Source organism: Chroicocephalus ridibundus, chromosome 12, assembly GCF_963924245.1.
Source record: "Chroicocephalus ridibundus chromosome 12, bChrRid1.1, whole genome shotgun sequence".
Classification (NCBI taxonomy): Eukaryota; Metazoa; Chordata; class Aves; order Charadriiformes; family Laridae; genus Chroicocephalus; species Chroicocephalus ridibundus.
In genome coordinates this window covers 3,041,820-3,058,146 of record NC_086295.1, presented here as the reverse complement: position 1 = coordinate 3,058,146, position 16,327 = coordinate 3,041,820, and the positions used below count along the sequence as shown (strand labels likewise).

Genomic DNA, 16,327 nt, shown 5'->3' with positions numbered 1-16,327 from the left:
ACAGACTCACAGAAGCAAAATTTTTCATTTCTATGGAAACATCAATTAAAAATAATAGGACAAGTTTTTCCTCCTCCGGTATGTAGTCTTCTACCTCTGCAGGAGGTGTACGTATACGGAACGGCATGCTGAAATTAAGGGTGCCCATTTCATTTGCCTTTTGTGCCACTACAGGCAACTCGTGTCTGGCAACACACGAGCCAGATTCTGACCTCTCACATGCCAATGTAAGTTAGGGATAGCCATACTGACGGCAATGAAATAAAACAAATATAAGTAAAAGCAGGGTCCAGCACTGCACGTTTGAGTTTCTCGGAGCCTCTCTAGAAACATGGATGCTCTGGTGTGTCACATAAGCGTCTCTCTGAACCACAGAACGTGCAATGACTCTAGCACACATCATACCCATGCACTCAACCTCACGTCTTACATTCCCCTCCCTCCCTAGACACCAAAACAGAAACATTCTACTTTGCAAGCAGGGTCACAAACCCCTGTGCATTCACTAGCTTTGTCCTGAACTCTCTCTTGAGACAATGAACCCGAGGCCACCCGGCTCCTCCACTCGCTGTTCTGACGCTTGCAGAGCGAGGTCTCTTGCGAGTAGGGTGGTTCTCCAGGTCCTCTGTCTCCAAAGGATGGCCCATCAGCTGGGGCTCTGGAGAACAAGAGCAGTTTCTCTGCTCAGTTGGTTCTGCCTCTGCTCCTCCCCTCGCCCGAGCCTGCCCACTGCCGTCCGGCACTCACATCTATGCCGTCCTTGCCAGATGGTCCAGGGGGTCCTCGTGGTCCAGGAGGGCCTTGTGGTCCTACTCTCTGAAAGGATTGGGGGAAAGAGAGAGAAGAGTTTATTTTTGCATCAGAAGAAACGTACAGGCTAAATCAGAAAGCAATGGCCAAGTCCTACAGCATAACCCTACATCTGCACTAACCCTCCATCCCTCAGGCCCCCTGCCATCCTGGGTGGACTCGGAGGAGCTCAGGATCGGTGCAAGGTTCTTTGGAAAACCTTTTTGACTGAGGACATCCTCAGGGATCCCAGCTGGTTTAACTGGTGGCTTACACCGGGAATCAGAGCTGGCCACTGGGCAGCAAATGGGTTTTGGTTGCACAGGACGTGGTTCTCACTGCCTACGGGCACGTTTCATCTGGGGCAGAGGAGGAAATGCAAAGCCCACAGAAAATAGGTCCCGAGTGTTAAAAATTAATTTATAGTCCCAGTCTGATGGGGTTATGGAAAAGCAAGACAGACACCGTTGGAGACAGAAGGAAAAAGGGAAAAATCTCCTCTCCGAGCAGGATGCCATTTGAAAATCTGGGATTTTGGAGGAGGTCTGAGGTGGGGGGAAGGAAAGAAAGGTCCAATAAATGACTTCTGTATGGAGAGGGCTCCAGAGAGCAACTTGCTGTAGCTTCGGCGAACAAAGGTTTCATTGTGGAAGTAGCTCTGCTCGCAGCAGATGAGGGCAGCTCTGAATTCCCAAGCCAGGCTGCAAAAATTCCTCACTAACACAATGAAAAACCTCACTGAGGAGCTACTTCCCCAGGCAATAACATTAACACCGTACAGGGAAGTTTAATATAGCTTCACGTCTGAAGTGAACAGGGGTTAAATATGCTATTTCATAAATGTAAAATTTGGAAACTGATTGAGGGAAGGAATAAGAAATTCTCCGATTCAGATGAAGATCCCAATCTGGAGATCGGTCTCACTGGCAACCTACCACTTCACTGTAAAAGAAAACTCTTTCTCTCGCATCAACAGGTCTCCCCTTTCCCAAGGCTTTCTCTCTCGTAACTGCAGTCCCGAAGGAGAAGACAATACTTTTACAGAAAGTTTAAAGCAGCAGTTTCTACACACAAGGATACGATCTGAAAGCCTACCTACGCAGGTAAAAACCAGCTGTTTGCCAGGCACTCTCTGCATAACAGCACAAGCAACACACACATTTTTAACAAATTTTAGACTCTAACGATCTGCCTATTGCCATTTCATCCTGCAGGTATAACAACCGCAGTATCTTTTTCGCTTACAGACCTTTTTCTTGAGCATAAGACATAAACGAGGCTTCTTACCTGAGCTGACGTCGTGGCTAATAGCTGACATAGGAAGAGAAGCCCGAGAGCAGAGAATCCAGCCATGGTGCCCAGGCTCTGCCTCTCTCCGTTCCTCCTGGGCAGCTAAACCCTTTCAGGTCCAGCAGATCCCTCCTCCTCCTCGCCTCCAGATAAACCTGCGGCTCCAGCTGGAGGGCAGAGCTCAGGAGCAGAGGCAAAGGGGCCGAGCTGGGAGGAGAGGGGAGGTTTGGAGAAGGAGGGGGAGCAGCAGGCAGGCAGAAGAGAAGCTCATTCATGTCCCGCTGGGCAGCCCCAGCCCTGAGCAAACAGGGAGGGAGCCCACGGCAGGGCCGGACTTGCAGACACGCCGCAGGAGCAAAATCCGGCTGCTCCAGCTGGGGATACAAAGACGTTCCTCAGGTCTCACCCGGGGCATTTCTCAAAGCCCATCACCACTCCAGTGGTGACAGATAAAAGGCAACACAGAGCGAGAGCTATCGAGCACCTGAGGCTACCTAACTTCACTAGAGAAATTAATATACCTGTAACGAGTGCAACTGCACTACAGAGAAAAGCACTTACTGCTTTGCGAGATGGTTTATTAGCTCTGGAGGTGTATTCACATCTGTTGGGTGTTTTTCAGGGAGATCTAAAGAATGCCAGCCGATTTCCAGGGAAAGTGATGAATCCTGACCAGAGAACAGATGATCGCAGAGAGAAACAAGGAGGGAGAAAAAAGGAGAAACATTCTCAGAGTGACCAAAAAAAAGGAAGAATTGCCTTTGAAATATTTGCAAGGAAGGAACAGGATGACAGTTCCCAGCTAGGCGATCCCAAATGGCAATACATTCACGAAGATGCATCTCCTGCAAATAGCTTCATGCCTCCCTTTATCGATTAAAGACAATTTCATCCAAAGCGGGGCTTGGAAGCGGAGAGGAACAGTGGAAAGATTCATGGGGACCGCGATGACACAGCTCATTTGGTTAGCAAGAGGAAGAAGTGGAAAAGCAAAGGTTAAAAAATGAAATACCAGGTTTCAGTTTGGCATCCTTCTGCCAGGAGGTTTCTATGAGCCCACAGTGTGTGCCCGTCCAGCTCCCCAGCAGCCAACATCCCACCAGCCTTGACAGAGGGATAAAGGGCTCAAAGATTTACCAAGTTCCCACAAGATTTTGCGGAACAGGCAGCTGGGGGCAGAAAGGGAGCGTGTGTCTGTATGTCTTTGGATGGCTTCGAAGTAAATCAAATGCTTTATTAAACACCCCAGACCTCGCCGAGGGAGAGCAGCGCAGTCGCAGGAACTGCTCGGCACAGACCTTGTGCCTCCTCCTCCGCACCGGGGACAACGGATGGCAAGAGAGAAGGCAAAGCAGATCCAGATCCTTTGGGCACACACTGCTCACAGCAAGCCAGGGCTCGGAGGGCTGCGGCAAGCTCAGCCTGCTTCTGGCCAGCAAGGGAAGGGCTCTGGAGTATTCACCTTCATGCCCACCCCACAGGACAGAGGAGGACTGGTCCTCCTCTCCTTCCATGTCCCCACGCAGGGGGGTCACAGCTGAAGGGACACAGCCACCTCCAGAACCATCGCCACAAACACACCCCTGAGCTTGTGTCCTGGAGGAAAAGGCCCACCAGACGAAAGCCCCCGTATGCCAGTGAGCCCCACGAGCTGCTCAAAAGCAAAGTCCTCGTTTGCTCCACAGAGCATCTCCAGACATGCTTGGGAGGATGGCAGCACCAAGCCAAGACGGGGCAAACTGAAACACTTCAAAGCGCATCATTAAACAAGAAGCACGTGGCAGGGTGTCCTTTCCCCACAAACATTCACTGGCCACATTTTACACTGGTGGCAGAAGACAGAGCATCGTCTCCACATGGACCAAGCAGCAGATTGATCTCATGCTGAGCCCACCAGGCCCCTGCCTGGGGCTGGACCGCTTGTTGGAGGTGCCCAAGCAACAGCAGATGTGTGGTGGTGGTGGGGGGCAGACAGATGGTCACGTCCTACCCTCAAAGATGGAAAAAACATAAGTAGAAACCGGTATGCATTAAAGTCATGCTTTAATAGGTGATGTTAATGGAACAGACTCTGTGATACAGCTCATTGCTGGAAAACATCCCGTGAACTTTCTGCAAGCACCCACAGCCAAACCTCTAAACCTGACCATGATGGGAAGGGTTTGGTTTGAGCTCTCCAGACCAGGGCTCACCGTGGAATCCCATTTAACACAAAACCAAACCACACATCACCATAACAAGATACAGGATCTATGCCCCAACTGAGCACGTATTCACAATGAAAACTTCATTAAATAAGAAAATTACTATAAATCTGTACAAAAGCCACAATTAACAATTTCTTATGAATCTTTTATGAAAGAATTTTCACTCAACGTCTTCAAGTATTTGTATCTAATTAAGTGTATTCTTATTGGCGACTCAACCCCATTTGTTCATAAGGAAAAAAAAAAAAAAAGAAGTAATTTAAGAACATTAAAAGCCTTTTCCAGCATGTGTGTGACCATGAATATTAGATGTTAAGCTCGCAGACTTTTATTCCCACACATGGATGCGGCATGCTGAATCAGGACCTACAGTCTGGGAAGGGAAGTCACCGATCAAATTCCTTGAAAGATGAAGCTTCTTAAGAGCTGTAGCAGAGAGAGGGAAAACATGAACATAGCACAGGCCACTGCATCTGCCCTCTGGCAAGGCGGGCGAGCCTCTAGCCATCTCCTACAACAAAACAAACAGCACCCAAAAAAAAAACCAAGCCCCAAACTAAAACAAACAATCTCAGCAAACGGCAAGTCCAGACCTTCTGGCTGTTGGAAACGGTTTCCTCCGCTTCATGAAACAGGTCCTCGGTTGTAAATCTCTAGGAGCCAAAGTGCTAAATTGTTTAATGCTCCTTCAGACTTGGTTGAATACTGTGTAAATCAGGCAGAATAGCTAACGGGGAGGTCAGCAGCGTTAGGGCAGGCAAATAGCTGGCAAGGTCTGAAAGTAAATTCTTGGGGGCTGTAAATAAACGAACCAGACAAGCGTACCCCCTGCAATTAAAGTTTCAATTAACTGCCCCACAAAGCCCAGTGGTTTCCAGACATGTTGCACTCTAACATGCTCTCAGCTGTCTGACACGCTGGTCGTTAATGGTAAAACAATCCTGCCCTAACTAGGAAGTGGGTTAAATGTCACACATCTAACTTCACGCCATGGGCCCGCAGAAAATCCACCGGCAAATTAACAGCAAAGTTGTGAAAAAACAAGTATTCATTCTATTTTGGCAATTAAGGACAGAAGGCTTTTGAATCAGTAGTGGACATAAGCATCTGTGGAAGACTATCAAGGGTCTCAAGGCGGTGGAAAAACCTGGGGAAAAAGAGCTCTAGACCGCTTCAGGCAAAGTTTGAGGGTTTTTCTCTTAGAAAAAACCAGACAATTCATAATTTCTCAATTCTAACAAGCACTACAAAGCAACTTCCGATGGGGACAAAGGGAACAAATCACCCATCACTTTGCACCCTAGAGAACAGTATCTGTACACAAAGGTTAACCGGTCAGAGAAAGGTTTTGACTACGTGTTTTACCCCAGTCTAAAGTCAAACCTACTTTCTTTATAGAAGGAGAGGCAACTACACTCTGACATGATGGGAAATGCATATACTCGTCTCTTTTAGGCAAATGCCACAAAAATAATGATTTATGCCCTAGGAAGCAGACACACAGCACCTTTGCCAGGAATAAGCCTCCAGGGAAGGTTCAGCCTTTCAAAATAGCAAATAGAAGGTACAAGGTCATAGAAAGGCCCGGCAAATTAGGTCATGCTGTCTTACATTAAAAATCATGTATTTAATAAATACTTGACTAGTTCAAACAAGGAAAGATTAGTTTTCCTCTTCTCTTTAAGAAGGGACATACCAGAACCAAAGCAAAGTGCGAAAATCCCTGTTACTCCAAGATAATCCCGAACATCAGATAAAAAAATAGGAACAGGACACAGCCTGTCCGAGACGATGACTAAGAGTTTTCCTCTTTAGGGTAACCAAGGGCTGGATCTCGGTGAAATTACTACAGATGATTAAAAAAGGGTGGAAGTCAGACAGGGACTAGCCAGGATCAGCCCGAAGAAAGTTTATTCTTCCATGTAGTTCTGCCATCCAAATCGCTAAAGCTGGCTCCCAGCAGGTAGGGCAGCGGCATCGCCGCTTGCTCGAGTGCCTGCGGTGCCGCTCTCACTCTGCTGCTACGGGCTCTTCATCAGGTTCTGCCGCGTGCTCAGAGCTTTTGTCTTTTTGCGTTGCAACCTCGGCAGTGTCGTCTTCAGGGCAAGCGGATGCCATGCTCTGCTCAACGCTTTCTGGAACTTGTTTTTTGCCTGTGACTTCTGCTTGCTCTTTTTCACTTGCATTTTCTGCCTTTTTTTGCTGTTCTACCCCATCTACCTCACTTCTGCCTCCAAGGACTGCGCTGTTGCAGTGGTGCTGATGTGGAGATCTCTCACTGGAGAAAAGTCCAGTCAGTCTCGGAACCAACTGGGGCTCTCGCAGCCCCACCATTTGCGTCACCACCCCCCTTCTCACTTGTCGCTTCCACAGCTGCATTTTTCTCACTGACATTTTCTTTTTCAGCCTCAGCGTTTGCAACGGATGGATTTACCGTGGCATTAGAGGCAGAGGGCCCCATGTTCAGGTTTATGGCCAAGTTGAACGTTTTGCTTCTCGATGTTCTTTCATTGACTTTCCTCCGTTTTACAGCTGCATCAGCGGTCTCTGGCCCTGCCGAGTCTTTGGTGCTTGCATCCTCTTCTTTCGGTGTGTCCTGGTCCTCTTCTGCTTGTAAGAGCGGAACTGAGGAGGGGTTTTCTGCATCAATCGCACATTCTCCCAGATTACGGGAAATGTTTTCAATATCAGTAGGGCTTTTCAGCTGTCCACTCTTTTTAGCGTCTGCCATATTTGCATCCAGTTTTCTCTTCTTGCTCTCCTTTGTGCAGTCATTCTCTGCTGTAGTCTGCACTTCTTCAGTCTCACTGTTTAAATCCTTCTCCTCCAGCTGGGTAAGTGAAGCTTCTTTCTCCTCATCACCATCCCCTCCCTTTGAAACACATTCACTTAACTTCTCTTTTACATCTTCATCGTTCACTTTAGGCTGCGAGTCTGCGTCATCTCCAGCTTTCTGTTCTTCTAGAGACCAGTTCTGATCCTTTTCCACAGAATCATCACATTTTTTACCTCCCTTTGAAACATATTCACTTAACTTCTCTTTTACATCTTCATCGTTCACTTTAGGCTGCGAGTCTGCAGCATCTCCAGCACCTCCAGCTTTCTGTTCTTCTAGAGACCGATTCTGATCCTTTTCCTCAGAATCATCACATTTTTTACCAGGAGTTTCCTGTTTATCCTCAGCCTGTTGGTGCAGCTGTGACCTGGCGGAGCGGGGCCTGTACTTCAGGAGTTTGTCGTGCGGCCCCCACACGAAGCTGCCTCGAGGTCTGAAGTGTTGCCAAGCGTAGTGGACTAGTTCTCTTCTCTTCCGTTTGCTTCTGATGGTGAACAGGAAGTAATCCAAGGCACTTATCTTGACATTTGGTAATGTCTTCTTAACAAGGGTTTCTGTTAGGAAAAACTTTACCAAGTGCACTTGATAGTGTTCATACCCCATCTCTCCCAGGCACTTCAGGATTCGCGTAATCCGCAAATTGTTGTGGCTAAACCTGAAAGAAAAAGACACACAGAGCCCTTGAGTTGAAGTCTTACAAGCCTGAAGTCACAACGAACCCCCAGGGCACCTGCAAAATGTTTCCTGCATTATTGAGTGTGATCTATTAAAGGTTATTTGACAATGCAGATGGGAGTACAGGTGGGCTTACTGCTGCTCCCTGCCTTCAGCAGTACCTTCCTAGCCCTTCCTGGGGGCTGCTTAAAATACAGTTTTAAACACAAGCTCTGCTAGAGCAAATATTAACATCTCCAAGTCTGTATTTCATGCTCCAGGAGACCAGCGTGAAGAATGCCTGCTGTTCGCAGCTGCAGCAGACACAAAAGGAAACCAGGCTCAGCTGGTTTGTTTGCTTATTATACTTGCCACTTAATAAAGTGACAGAGAGTGTGGTGACCTACAGTCAGAGGCCGAGCCAAGTTAAAAACACTTTAGCTAGCTAACTTTTTATCAACAAAAGCCTCCATTCCTCAAGGGCTGAGGATTTTCTTGACTTTGACTTTTTTTTTTTTCCTCTCACAGAAGCGTCTGGCTGTAGTAAATGACCAGTAACATAAACAGAGACTCACCGGTTCAAGTTTTGAAATCGTTTAGCCCAATTCTCTGCTCTCTTAAGTTCTCCAGTTTCCTCATTGATCAGATTGATTCCATAAAATCTCAGCATGAGCTGATACGCTCGTATAAACCTTTGCATAACTTCCTTGGATTTCTTAAAGGCCTGAAAACAAGACAGACTCAATGAGTACAAGGTGCAACTCCCTAATTACCTGCACGAGTTTAAGTCGCACCTGAATTATAAACAAGGCTTGATTATATCACTAAACATTTCATTTGCTGGTGTAGCTACTGGCAGGACACAAGACAAATGCTTGACAGTGCTGGAGTAAGCTCCGTTCACACTAGGGCCCCAAGGAAGCAATGTAAAAAAACCTAGTCTTCAGATACTTAGGTACATATACTTCAGGTATTTAGGGAAAATCCTAACATCTTTCAGATCTCACAAAAACCAAAGCAAACAAAAGCTTTCAATACCTGGATTTCTTGACACGTGAGCGGTCTGGCACGCAAGTTCATCCCGTGTTCACGCAAAGGGAATAGCCTGAAAGGAAAGAACTTTTCAGCCCAGATGACATCCAGCCCAGGGTACCCATTTCGTTAAAACTGAAAAAGATTCCAAAAACTGTGATATCACAGGCATCTCTTGGAGACCTCACATCCTTATGGACACAGCAGTTTACTATATGACAAATAAATCCCTGCCATAAAAGCATCATCTACCCCAATGATAACATACTTCGCTCATCTGGCTCTCTCTCATTGCCCTGATCCGTGGTTCCGCAGTGTGCTGTAAGACGAGGCACAACTGAGATCTACTGCCGCAGCTGACCAGAAACCCGAGTCTTCAGGATTTCCACTGCATTGTTTCCAGAAGAATACAACTCAATAAAAATAAAGTGGACGCAAGTTTTACTCAGGAGCAATTGTGGCCCTGCTGGAAAGCTGAGTTCAGGAACACAGATACAACTGACTCGTAAGAGGCACAACTAAAGAGAGGCGCTGTATTCACGCAGGTACTTTACCACTGTATGTAAGAATGGTTTTCTTCCAGAACTTCATAGTTGTCCCACCAAGATTCGAGCAGAGTGTCAATATGCAAACCTGAAAAGAAAAGGAAGGAGTCAGGCAAGAAGAAATGACACCAAATGAAAATTAGAGTTGGCCAGCCACCCAACGTGGCTCCTTATCCAGAGCCAGGTGTTCGCATACAGGCGTTAGCTTCTCTAATTAGACAACCATCCTGGTGAGCCAGAAAAAAAACCCTTAGTTTTCTACCACCAAACAAAAAATTAAGGAACATACAGCAGGAACAAGGACATTCAAAAATGGAAATTCTTGGTACTTTTTTTTTTTTTGTTTTGGGTTGGTTTTTTTGCTCTTCTTTATTTTCGTTTTGGTGATGGGTTTTGTTTGTTTGGTGGTTGGGTGTTTTTTAAATAACTGTCCCACATAGACCAAGCTACTCTTTCACCAGTTCAAGAGTTGCATCAAAAAGTCATCAAAGTACTTACCGTGGGGTAAAAAACAAATTTCATTTTTATAAAAGCTTAAGTTCCACATCTCTTCTTCCTCCTCGTTTTCTGATTCTATCAAACCCTGGAGATGAGAATAAGAAATCAACAAGCAGCAATCTTTTAAAAGGCAGTATTTACTTCAACATTTTTTCTTGCTTTCCCTCATGTTTCTAAACATTTCAAGCTAAATCCTTGAAGTGTGTTTTGGGAAGGAACAGCTTGTTTCTTATAATGCATATCATCCCTTCCCCCTCACTAAAGACTCCTTTAAAGGTTCTGAGCCCGTGACACGGTTTAGCCCCAGCTGGGAGCGAGGACCACTCGCTCACCCCCGAGATGGAATGGGGGAGAGAAATGGAAGAGTAAGACTGAGACAAAACTTGTGGGTTGAGATAAAGACAATTTAATAGGTAGAGGAAAAGCCACACAGGCAAGCCCCAGGAAAGCAGGGCTCCATCACACATAACGGTGACTTGGGAAGGTAAACACCATCACTCCAAATGTCCCCCCCTTCATTCTTCTTCCCCCAGCTCTATATGCTGAGCATGACACCAGACGGCACGGAATATCCCTGTGGCCAGCTGGGGTCAGCTGTCCTGGCCGTGTCCCCTCCCCGGCCATCGCTGGCAGTTGGCACGAGGAGCAGAAAAGGCCTTGAGAGCTCAGCAGCAACAACTAAAGCCACCAGCGCACTATGAACAGTACTTCTCATCCCAAACCCAAACCATAGCACTACGCCAGCTGCTAATAAAAAAAAAGTTAACTCTACCCCAACTGAAACCACATTAGCCTGTCAATGCAAAGACAAAAGGGTGCCCTCAAATCTAGAAAGTGTTCCTAAACTTAGCACGGGATGAGGAAGAGCCACGAGAGTACGTGCATCGTCGTTCAGTCCATACCGGGTAACGATGTCTGTATCGCTGCAAGTCTTTTGCCGCGTTCCAGTTGCGCCTGCCTGAGAACTAGAGAAGAGACAGATCAGAGATCCACCATAAAGTTGTCTTCTGCGACAAAAAATAATCCACCGACCAAATTCAGCATCTCTCACACATCGCTCTCCTGTACCCTCCACTGCACCCCCAGCACCCCCAAACCCAGCCGGTTTGTTACTGCAGTTGTTTCTCTGCATTCCTCAAGAGAACTTTGGACTAAGGGAAATTCACACCATCCTCCTTAACCCAAACATTTATTTTTCTTTCTCATCTTATTAGTCAAGGTCTTCATGTCTCATGCTTATCTTTTATCCCAGTTGGGTTTTCCTAGAGGAACAGTCAGAACTATCTGGAAACCTCAAACAGTAAAATGTCATTTTCTTCCTTAACTTAAAGGTTTTAAAACAAGACAAACTAAGTCCTGCCTGTCTGTTTCTCTCTCTGAGTCACTAGATGTCCTAGTCAAGACACAGACAGACTTTAAAACTGTAGAATTCGAGATGCAAAAAATATCCCTTAAATTCAGGATTCTCATTGCCTGTAGACATTATCGAAATAAAGTTTCCTTCATCTTTGCTTTATGCTCGACAGCAGCCCTGTAGATTTAGCATCATGCTGAGCCAGACAGTCTGCAATATTAGGCCCACGTCAGATATTTATTTTATTGGACTTCCGTTCCAATCATCATTTTCGTTATTGCTCATCTCTCCAGGTAACCAAACTTTACATCAAGCCTACCTCAAAAACCCTCCGAGACAGTGGTGACAAATTTGATCTTTGATCCTACAAATAAAAGGCATTTAGTTTCAAACATTTGGAAACCAAGCTTTACTAATAAAATAAAAATATATATATATATGCCAAATAAGAATATCCCACAGCAGTGACTCATATGATGCCTATTAGTTGCCAAGTGACAGATTTACCTAGTTACAGCTGAATTCACTTGATTTTATTCATAATTCAAATTGCTGCAGAGAAAAACCTGTGGTGCCGCAGCCACCTGACAATTAGGTGTCAGGTTCTCCTCCCTACACAGATGTGCTAGATTAATTCCAAATGTAGTAGCATTTAGACAGAATTCATGAAGAACAGCTTCATTTCCTCCTCTGAGCTTCAGTAAAATAAAAGTTGCAAGTATGAATTAATTTAAAATGTATTTTAATGGAATTATATATAGATTTTTTTTTTTTACAGTGGATGATAACAAGATTTTGATACATTTCCCAAGCAACACAAACAGGGTTAGTCTTGCTGAGAGCTGAACCATCTTCTCACGAACCATTAAAAGTGTTCTGAAATGTCAAGGCAGAACCACCAAAATAGGAATAAAAGGACCCCCCCAGTGCAAAGCGCGGTGCAGGGAGAGCGTTCAGTGCCAGCCGATGGCAGGAGCTTTGTGAAGCAGGAATAAGATGTGCAGACTCTTGCGAAATAAGCATTTTAAGCAACTTAGAAGAAAGTAGCAGCAAATATTCTCCCAAGTTATTTTTTAACTTAATTTGATACACCTTCACCTCACTTGAACAGAGCAAAAATCAAAAACGCAAAAGCACTTTCTAGTGAACCCTGATCACTGGTTCATTAATTATTAAGGCAGGAACTGGATTAGAGTTTGTAACACCTCGCTGTAAGGAAGTCATCCGTTCGGCTGCCCTGTTGATTCTTGATACTGAGAATTTATGAAGCATGCACAGCACTTGGGAGAGCAAACCTTTATCCACAGAGGGAAGTCATCAATGCAGAATTTTTAAAATTACATTTTAAATACACATTTACACACTAAGATTCCCCCACGCTTTGGTGACAAGACTTAAATAAAGCTCGAGTTGTTCTTTAAATGCAGTAACTTGTGATGACCTAAAATAACGCCTGTCAACATCGCAAGAGATTTCCATTTTATACATGGCAAGATAGACCAAAACAAGGGGCAGGACTTGCCACAGCCACGTGGGCCATTGGGGACTGGCAATCCCAGTGCTGGAGACCGTTCCCAGAACCCACCCAGGCTGCAGAAATGCACGCACCCATAAAAAGCTTTGCTACACTGTTAACATTTGGGGGAAAAAACCCACCATTATAAGTGGCTGCAAACACAAGACTAAGAAATATGTTCAGCCAGAACAGAGCAATATTATTCTTTTGTTCAAGATGTAAGCAGAGACTGGGATTCAGCACTTTGAAATTCATCGATGCTTTTGACTATAACTTTTGAACTACAGGGATAAAATTCTGATACATGTGGGAGTAACAAAAATTATGCTCCCAATTACAGAAAAAAAAAATAAAAATCAATTTCCAGACATTCTTTACACTTGAGCTTCTAAAATCACAGCCTTTAACTCAGCCAGGTGGGACAGGCTAACAGCAGACTGGCTCCAATTTTGGAAAAGAACTGGTTTGCTGAAGAGTAAGTGTCGATACCGAGAGGGATGCAATGCCACGGTGCAAGGGGCTCTGAGGCTGATGCAGGAGAAAGGTGTTCTGGAGCACACCCCTAGAGAGAACAAGACGGGGAAGCAAAGAGAGCAAAACTCTGCCCTCCCTCCAAGCAGGTTTTGTTCCTGGGTCTCTATAAACTTCTATTCAAGCCACACAGAAACATAACCTTCCCTTTCCTTCCAGGTTAGGAAGACAAACTGAAACGCCTAAGTCAAACCTCCCCATTTTTCACCCCACCAATAAGCAATTTAACTGGGTTTCTCCCCCCAAAGCTGCAACACGTCAATCAGAACGTGCATCGCTCTGCAAGGAGCGCGAGGAAAGCAGAGAACAAAGCCAGGAGGGAGGAACGTGAACGATACGTGGCTGAAAACTGGAAACCAGCTGCAACCGAAAGGGATGAAAGAACACGCAGATTGTGAACAAGACACAGGAATGAGAAAGTCAACAGAATCGAGTAAAGGGATCAAAACTTTTTGTTGATGGAGAGTAAGGAGAAGGTAGAACTACAGGGCTTGTTATTAACACATGAACTCCACGCGTTACAGCAGACTCAGAGGATTTGCAGAGACACGAGTGAGATACAAAGATAAAAGCCGAATTTTAGGTCGGTTTTAAAAGTGCGTAGTGAAAATAATAATAAAAAAAACTCTAACCTCAGTATTGAATAAAAACATTAGCAGCTTCAGCCATAAAGTATACCACCTAGGCTGAGGGGAGAAGAATGAGAATTAGTGTAATACCAGCAGAAGCAGGAACTAGTTTTGGAAACCGATTTATGCCTTTAGCAGGTTGTAAAGGCATAAATGGATAGCAGAATATTTACTCTTTCTTTCTGTATTCATGCTCACTGCCCTTAAAAATTTTTCAAGCACTGTCAGACAGAGGTGACCACAGAGTCCTCACTGAAGGAAGAACTCCGCTTTAAAGATGCAGAGCAATATTCCAGGGGCCATAAATCTTAGGGCCAATATCCTCCCTTGTAAGGCAAAGTTTGAAAAGTCCAGTCACTGGGGTGAAAAAATGGTCCTTGCTTTCACAGTTGTCACAATCCAGAAGTTGCTCTAAGAAAAAAAAAATATCTGAAGAACAAACACATTCAAAAAGAACAATCTGAATGTTCTGGAGGCATTATAACTTGTGAACAAAACCATAACTCCAGCCATGAACAAAAGAAAATTGACAGCGTGCCCTCAAACAATGCAAAACACTTCAAAGGAAATCCCTGCGTCTTCTTTTAAGTATTACAGCCATTCCACCTAAAACACCCGTGACCTTTCACAGATCTACGCGCACAGCGAAGGCCCAACTACATTCCCTGCAGCAAACTCTATGAAGACACAGAGACAAGCATGAGCATGTCCATCTGTTGTATTTAAACTTTGATTTTATTTGCAAAGTAGAGAGTGTGTATTTTTGTCACCAGTGTCTGGAATACTACGTTGCACAGCATTATTTTTTTTTAAAGGGAGGTTATTTTAATAACTTAATGCTTATATAAATATTTAAAGTTTAGTATTAAACTCCTTTAAAAGTATATTAATTAGAAAGCTTTATCTTCCTGTTTATATTCTAAGAATATGGACGAGTCACTGAAATGAAACTCAACCAAAAGATTAGTTTCCCTTTCCCTGAAAGGGGAGGAGTTAAATCAAGGGACTGTACCGTGTTTCAACTGACCCAGGAAAGACTGAAAAACAGAGACACAGTTTTGCGCAGAAGAAATTACTGACGCTCCACATCAAACAGAAGAACACTGATGGTAAAGACGGGGACCTTAGATAAGAAAACAAGGTCCTTTCATTTCAAATCAACATTATTTTAAGGCACTGGAGACAAGTGTTCACATCTTGCAGCACTACCTCACTCATAACTGCCCACACACCTGCAGTTTTTAAAAACATCAGTGGATCTTTTTTGTTTTCAGACCTGCTTTACAATATGCTCCCTAGAAAAAAACACGTCAAAAAAAAAAAGTTACAGATTATTTTTGAAAGTGAGCAGATGTTACGTGATGGCATTTTATTGATAGCATGAAGGAGTATGAAAGGCCACCATACAAGGAAGATGATACCAACAAAACACTCATAAGCAAGGAGCTGCTGAAGAACATCGATGTCATGTCAAATTCAGTGGCCATAGGCATCTGGTGAACAGGCAGATGCCATACAGAGGACAGAACTTGTATTTATGGGATAAAGTATCCAGATCCCATGGAATGGTGGGAAAAAAAAATATTAAACCCCAGCTCTTGGCAGTGTAATAGAATTTAAGAGATCACAAAGCCACAGCACACCTCTGCCTTGGCCACCCCCAGAGCTCATTTCTGGATGGACCTCAGGCTACCTCCTCTCTTTGAAGATCTGTTTCATCAAGGCGAGGACAAAATCGTATGCTAGTGATCGCTGCCAGGACAAAAACCTTTACCTTCCTATAAGTATTTTAAGCTGCTCCAGTTCCCGACAGTAACTGGGACGCTGGAGAAGGTGCCCAGGTACAATGACAGCACACCGAGCGGGTGGCCGGGGGGCGGGGGGGGACTACGCGTGCATATCAGCCGCATCCGCCAAAGTATTCGAGCAGCCCCGAGGGCCGGGGTGACTCTCGGGGCACCGACAGAGCGGTCAGACCCATCGCGCTGCCCCTGCGACGGCGGCCGAACCGCAACCAGGGACTAGAAGGGGGAAGGGGCTTCCTCCCCCCACGGGGGGCTGCTCTGTGCCCCGCTCACGCCCCGGGAGACCCCCGCACCACCGGCACCCACCTGGGCCTGCCGGCAGCCCTGCGCCCAGCTGGGCACCGGCTGCTCCGCTGCATCCTCCGGCTCCTCCCCGCCTGCCGCCTCTGCTCCCTCCGCCTCGCCGCCGCCATCCTCCTCCTCCTCCTCCTCCTCCTCCTCCTCCTCCTCTTCGTCGTCCTCCTCCCAGGTGGAGTCGTACCTCCATAAGCCCGTCTCGTCCTCCGCCGGGCCGCCCTCGGCCCAGCAGCCGTGCCAGGCCGCCATGGGCAAAGGGAAACCGAAAGGGGCCACGGCACAAAGCCCGGCACGTGGGGGGGGACGGGGGAGACGGAAGCGCGGACACGCCCCGCCCCCTTCCT

The 16,327-nt window shown here is 45.8% G+C and overlaps 2 protein-coding genes across 2 annotated transcripts in view; both read right to left on the bottom strand.

Annotated features, from left to right (window-relative positions):
- COL9A3 (collagen type IX alpha 3 chain) overlaps positions 1–3,139 on the bottom strand; it is a 39,435-nt gene extending 36,296 nt beyond the window's left edge. Inside the window, exons 1-3 of the mRNA XM_063349759.1 lie at positions 3,092–3,139; positions 2,077–2,747; positions 748–816 (exon numbers count right to left, since the gene is read on the bottom strand). Coding sequence (XP_063205829.1) covers positions 748–816; positions 2,077–2,142 — 135 coding nt within the window. The 5' untranslated portion in view covers positions 2,143–2,747; positions 3,092–3,139. The remainder of the gene's footprint in view (positions 1–747; positions 817–2,076; positions 2,748–3,091) is intronic.
- A 925-nt stretch (positions 3,140–4,064) lies between these two features.
- OGFR (opioid growth factor receptor) lies at positions 4,065–16,260 on the bottom strand. The gene is given in 10 exon segments (XM_063349758.1): positions 4,065–6,582; positions 6,584–7,777; positions 8,352–8,500; positions 8,815–8,881; positions 9,363–9,441; positions 9,852–9,936; positions 10,754–10,816; positions 11,525–11,569; positions 13,885–13,938; positions 15,993–16,260. Coding segments are annotated over 10 exon segments (2,262 nt in total). The 5' UTR covers positions 16,233–16,260; the 3' UTR covers positions 4,065–6,296.
- Between the last annotated feature and the right edge of the window lie 67 nt (positions 16,261–16,327).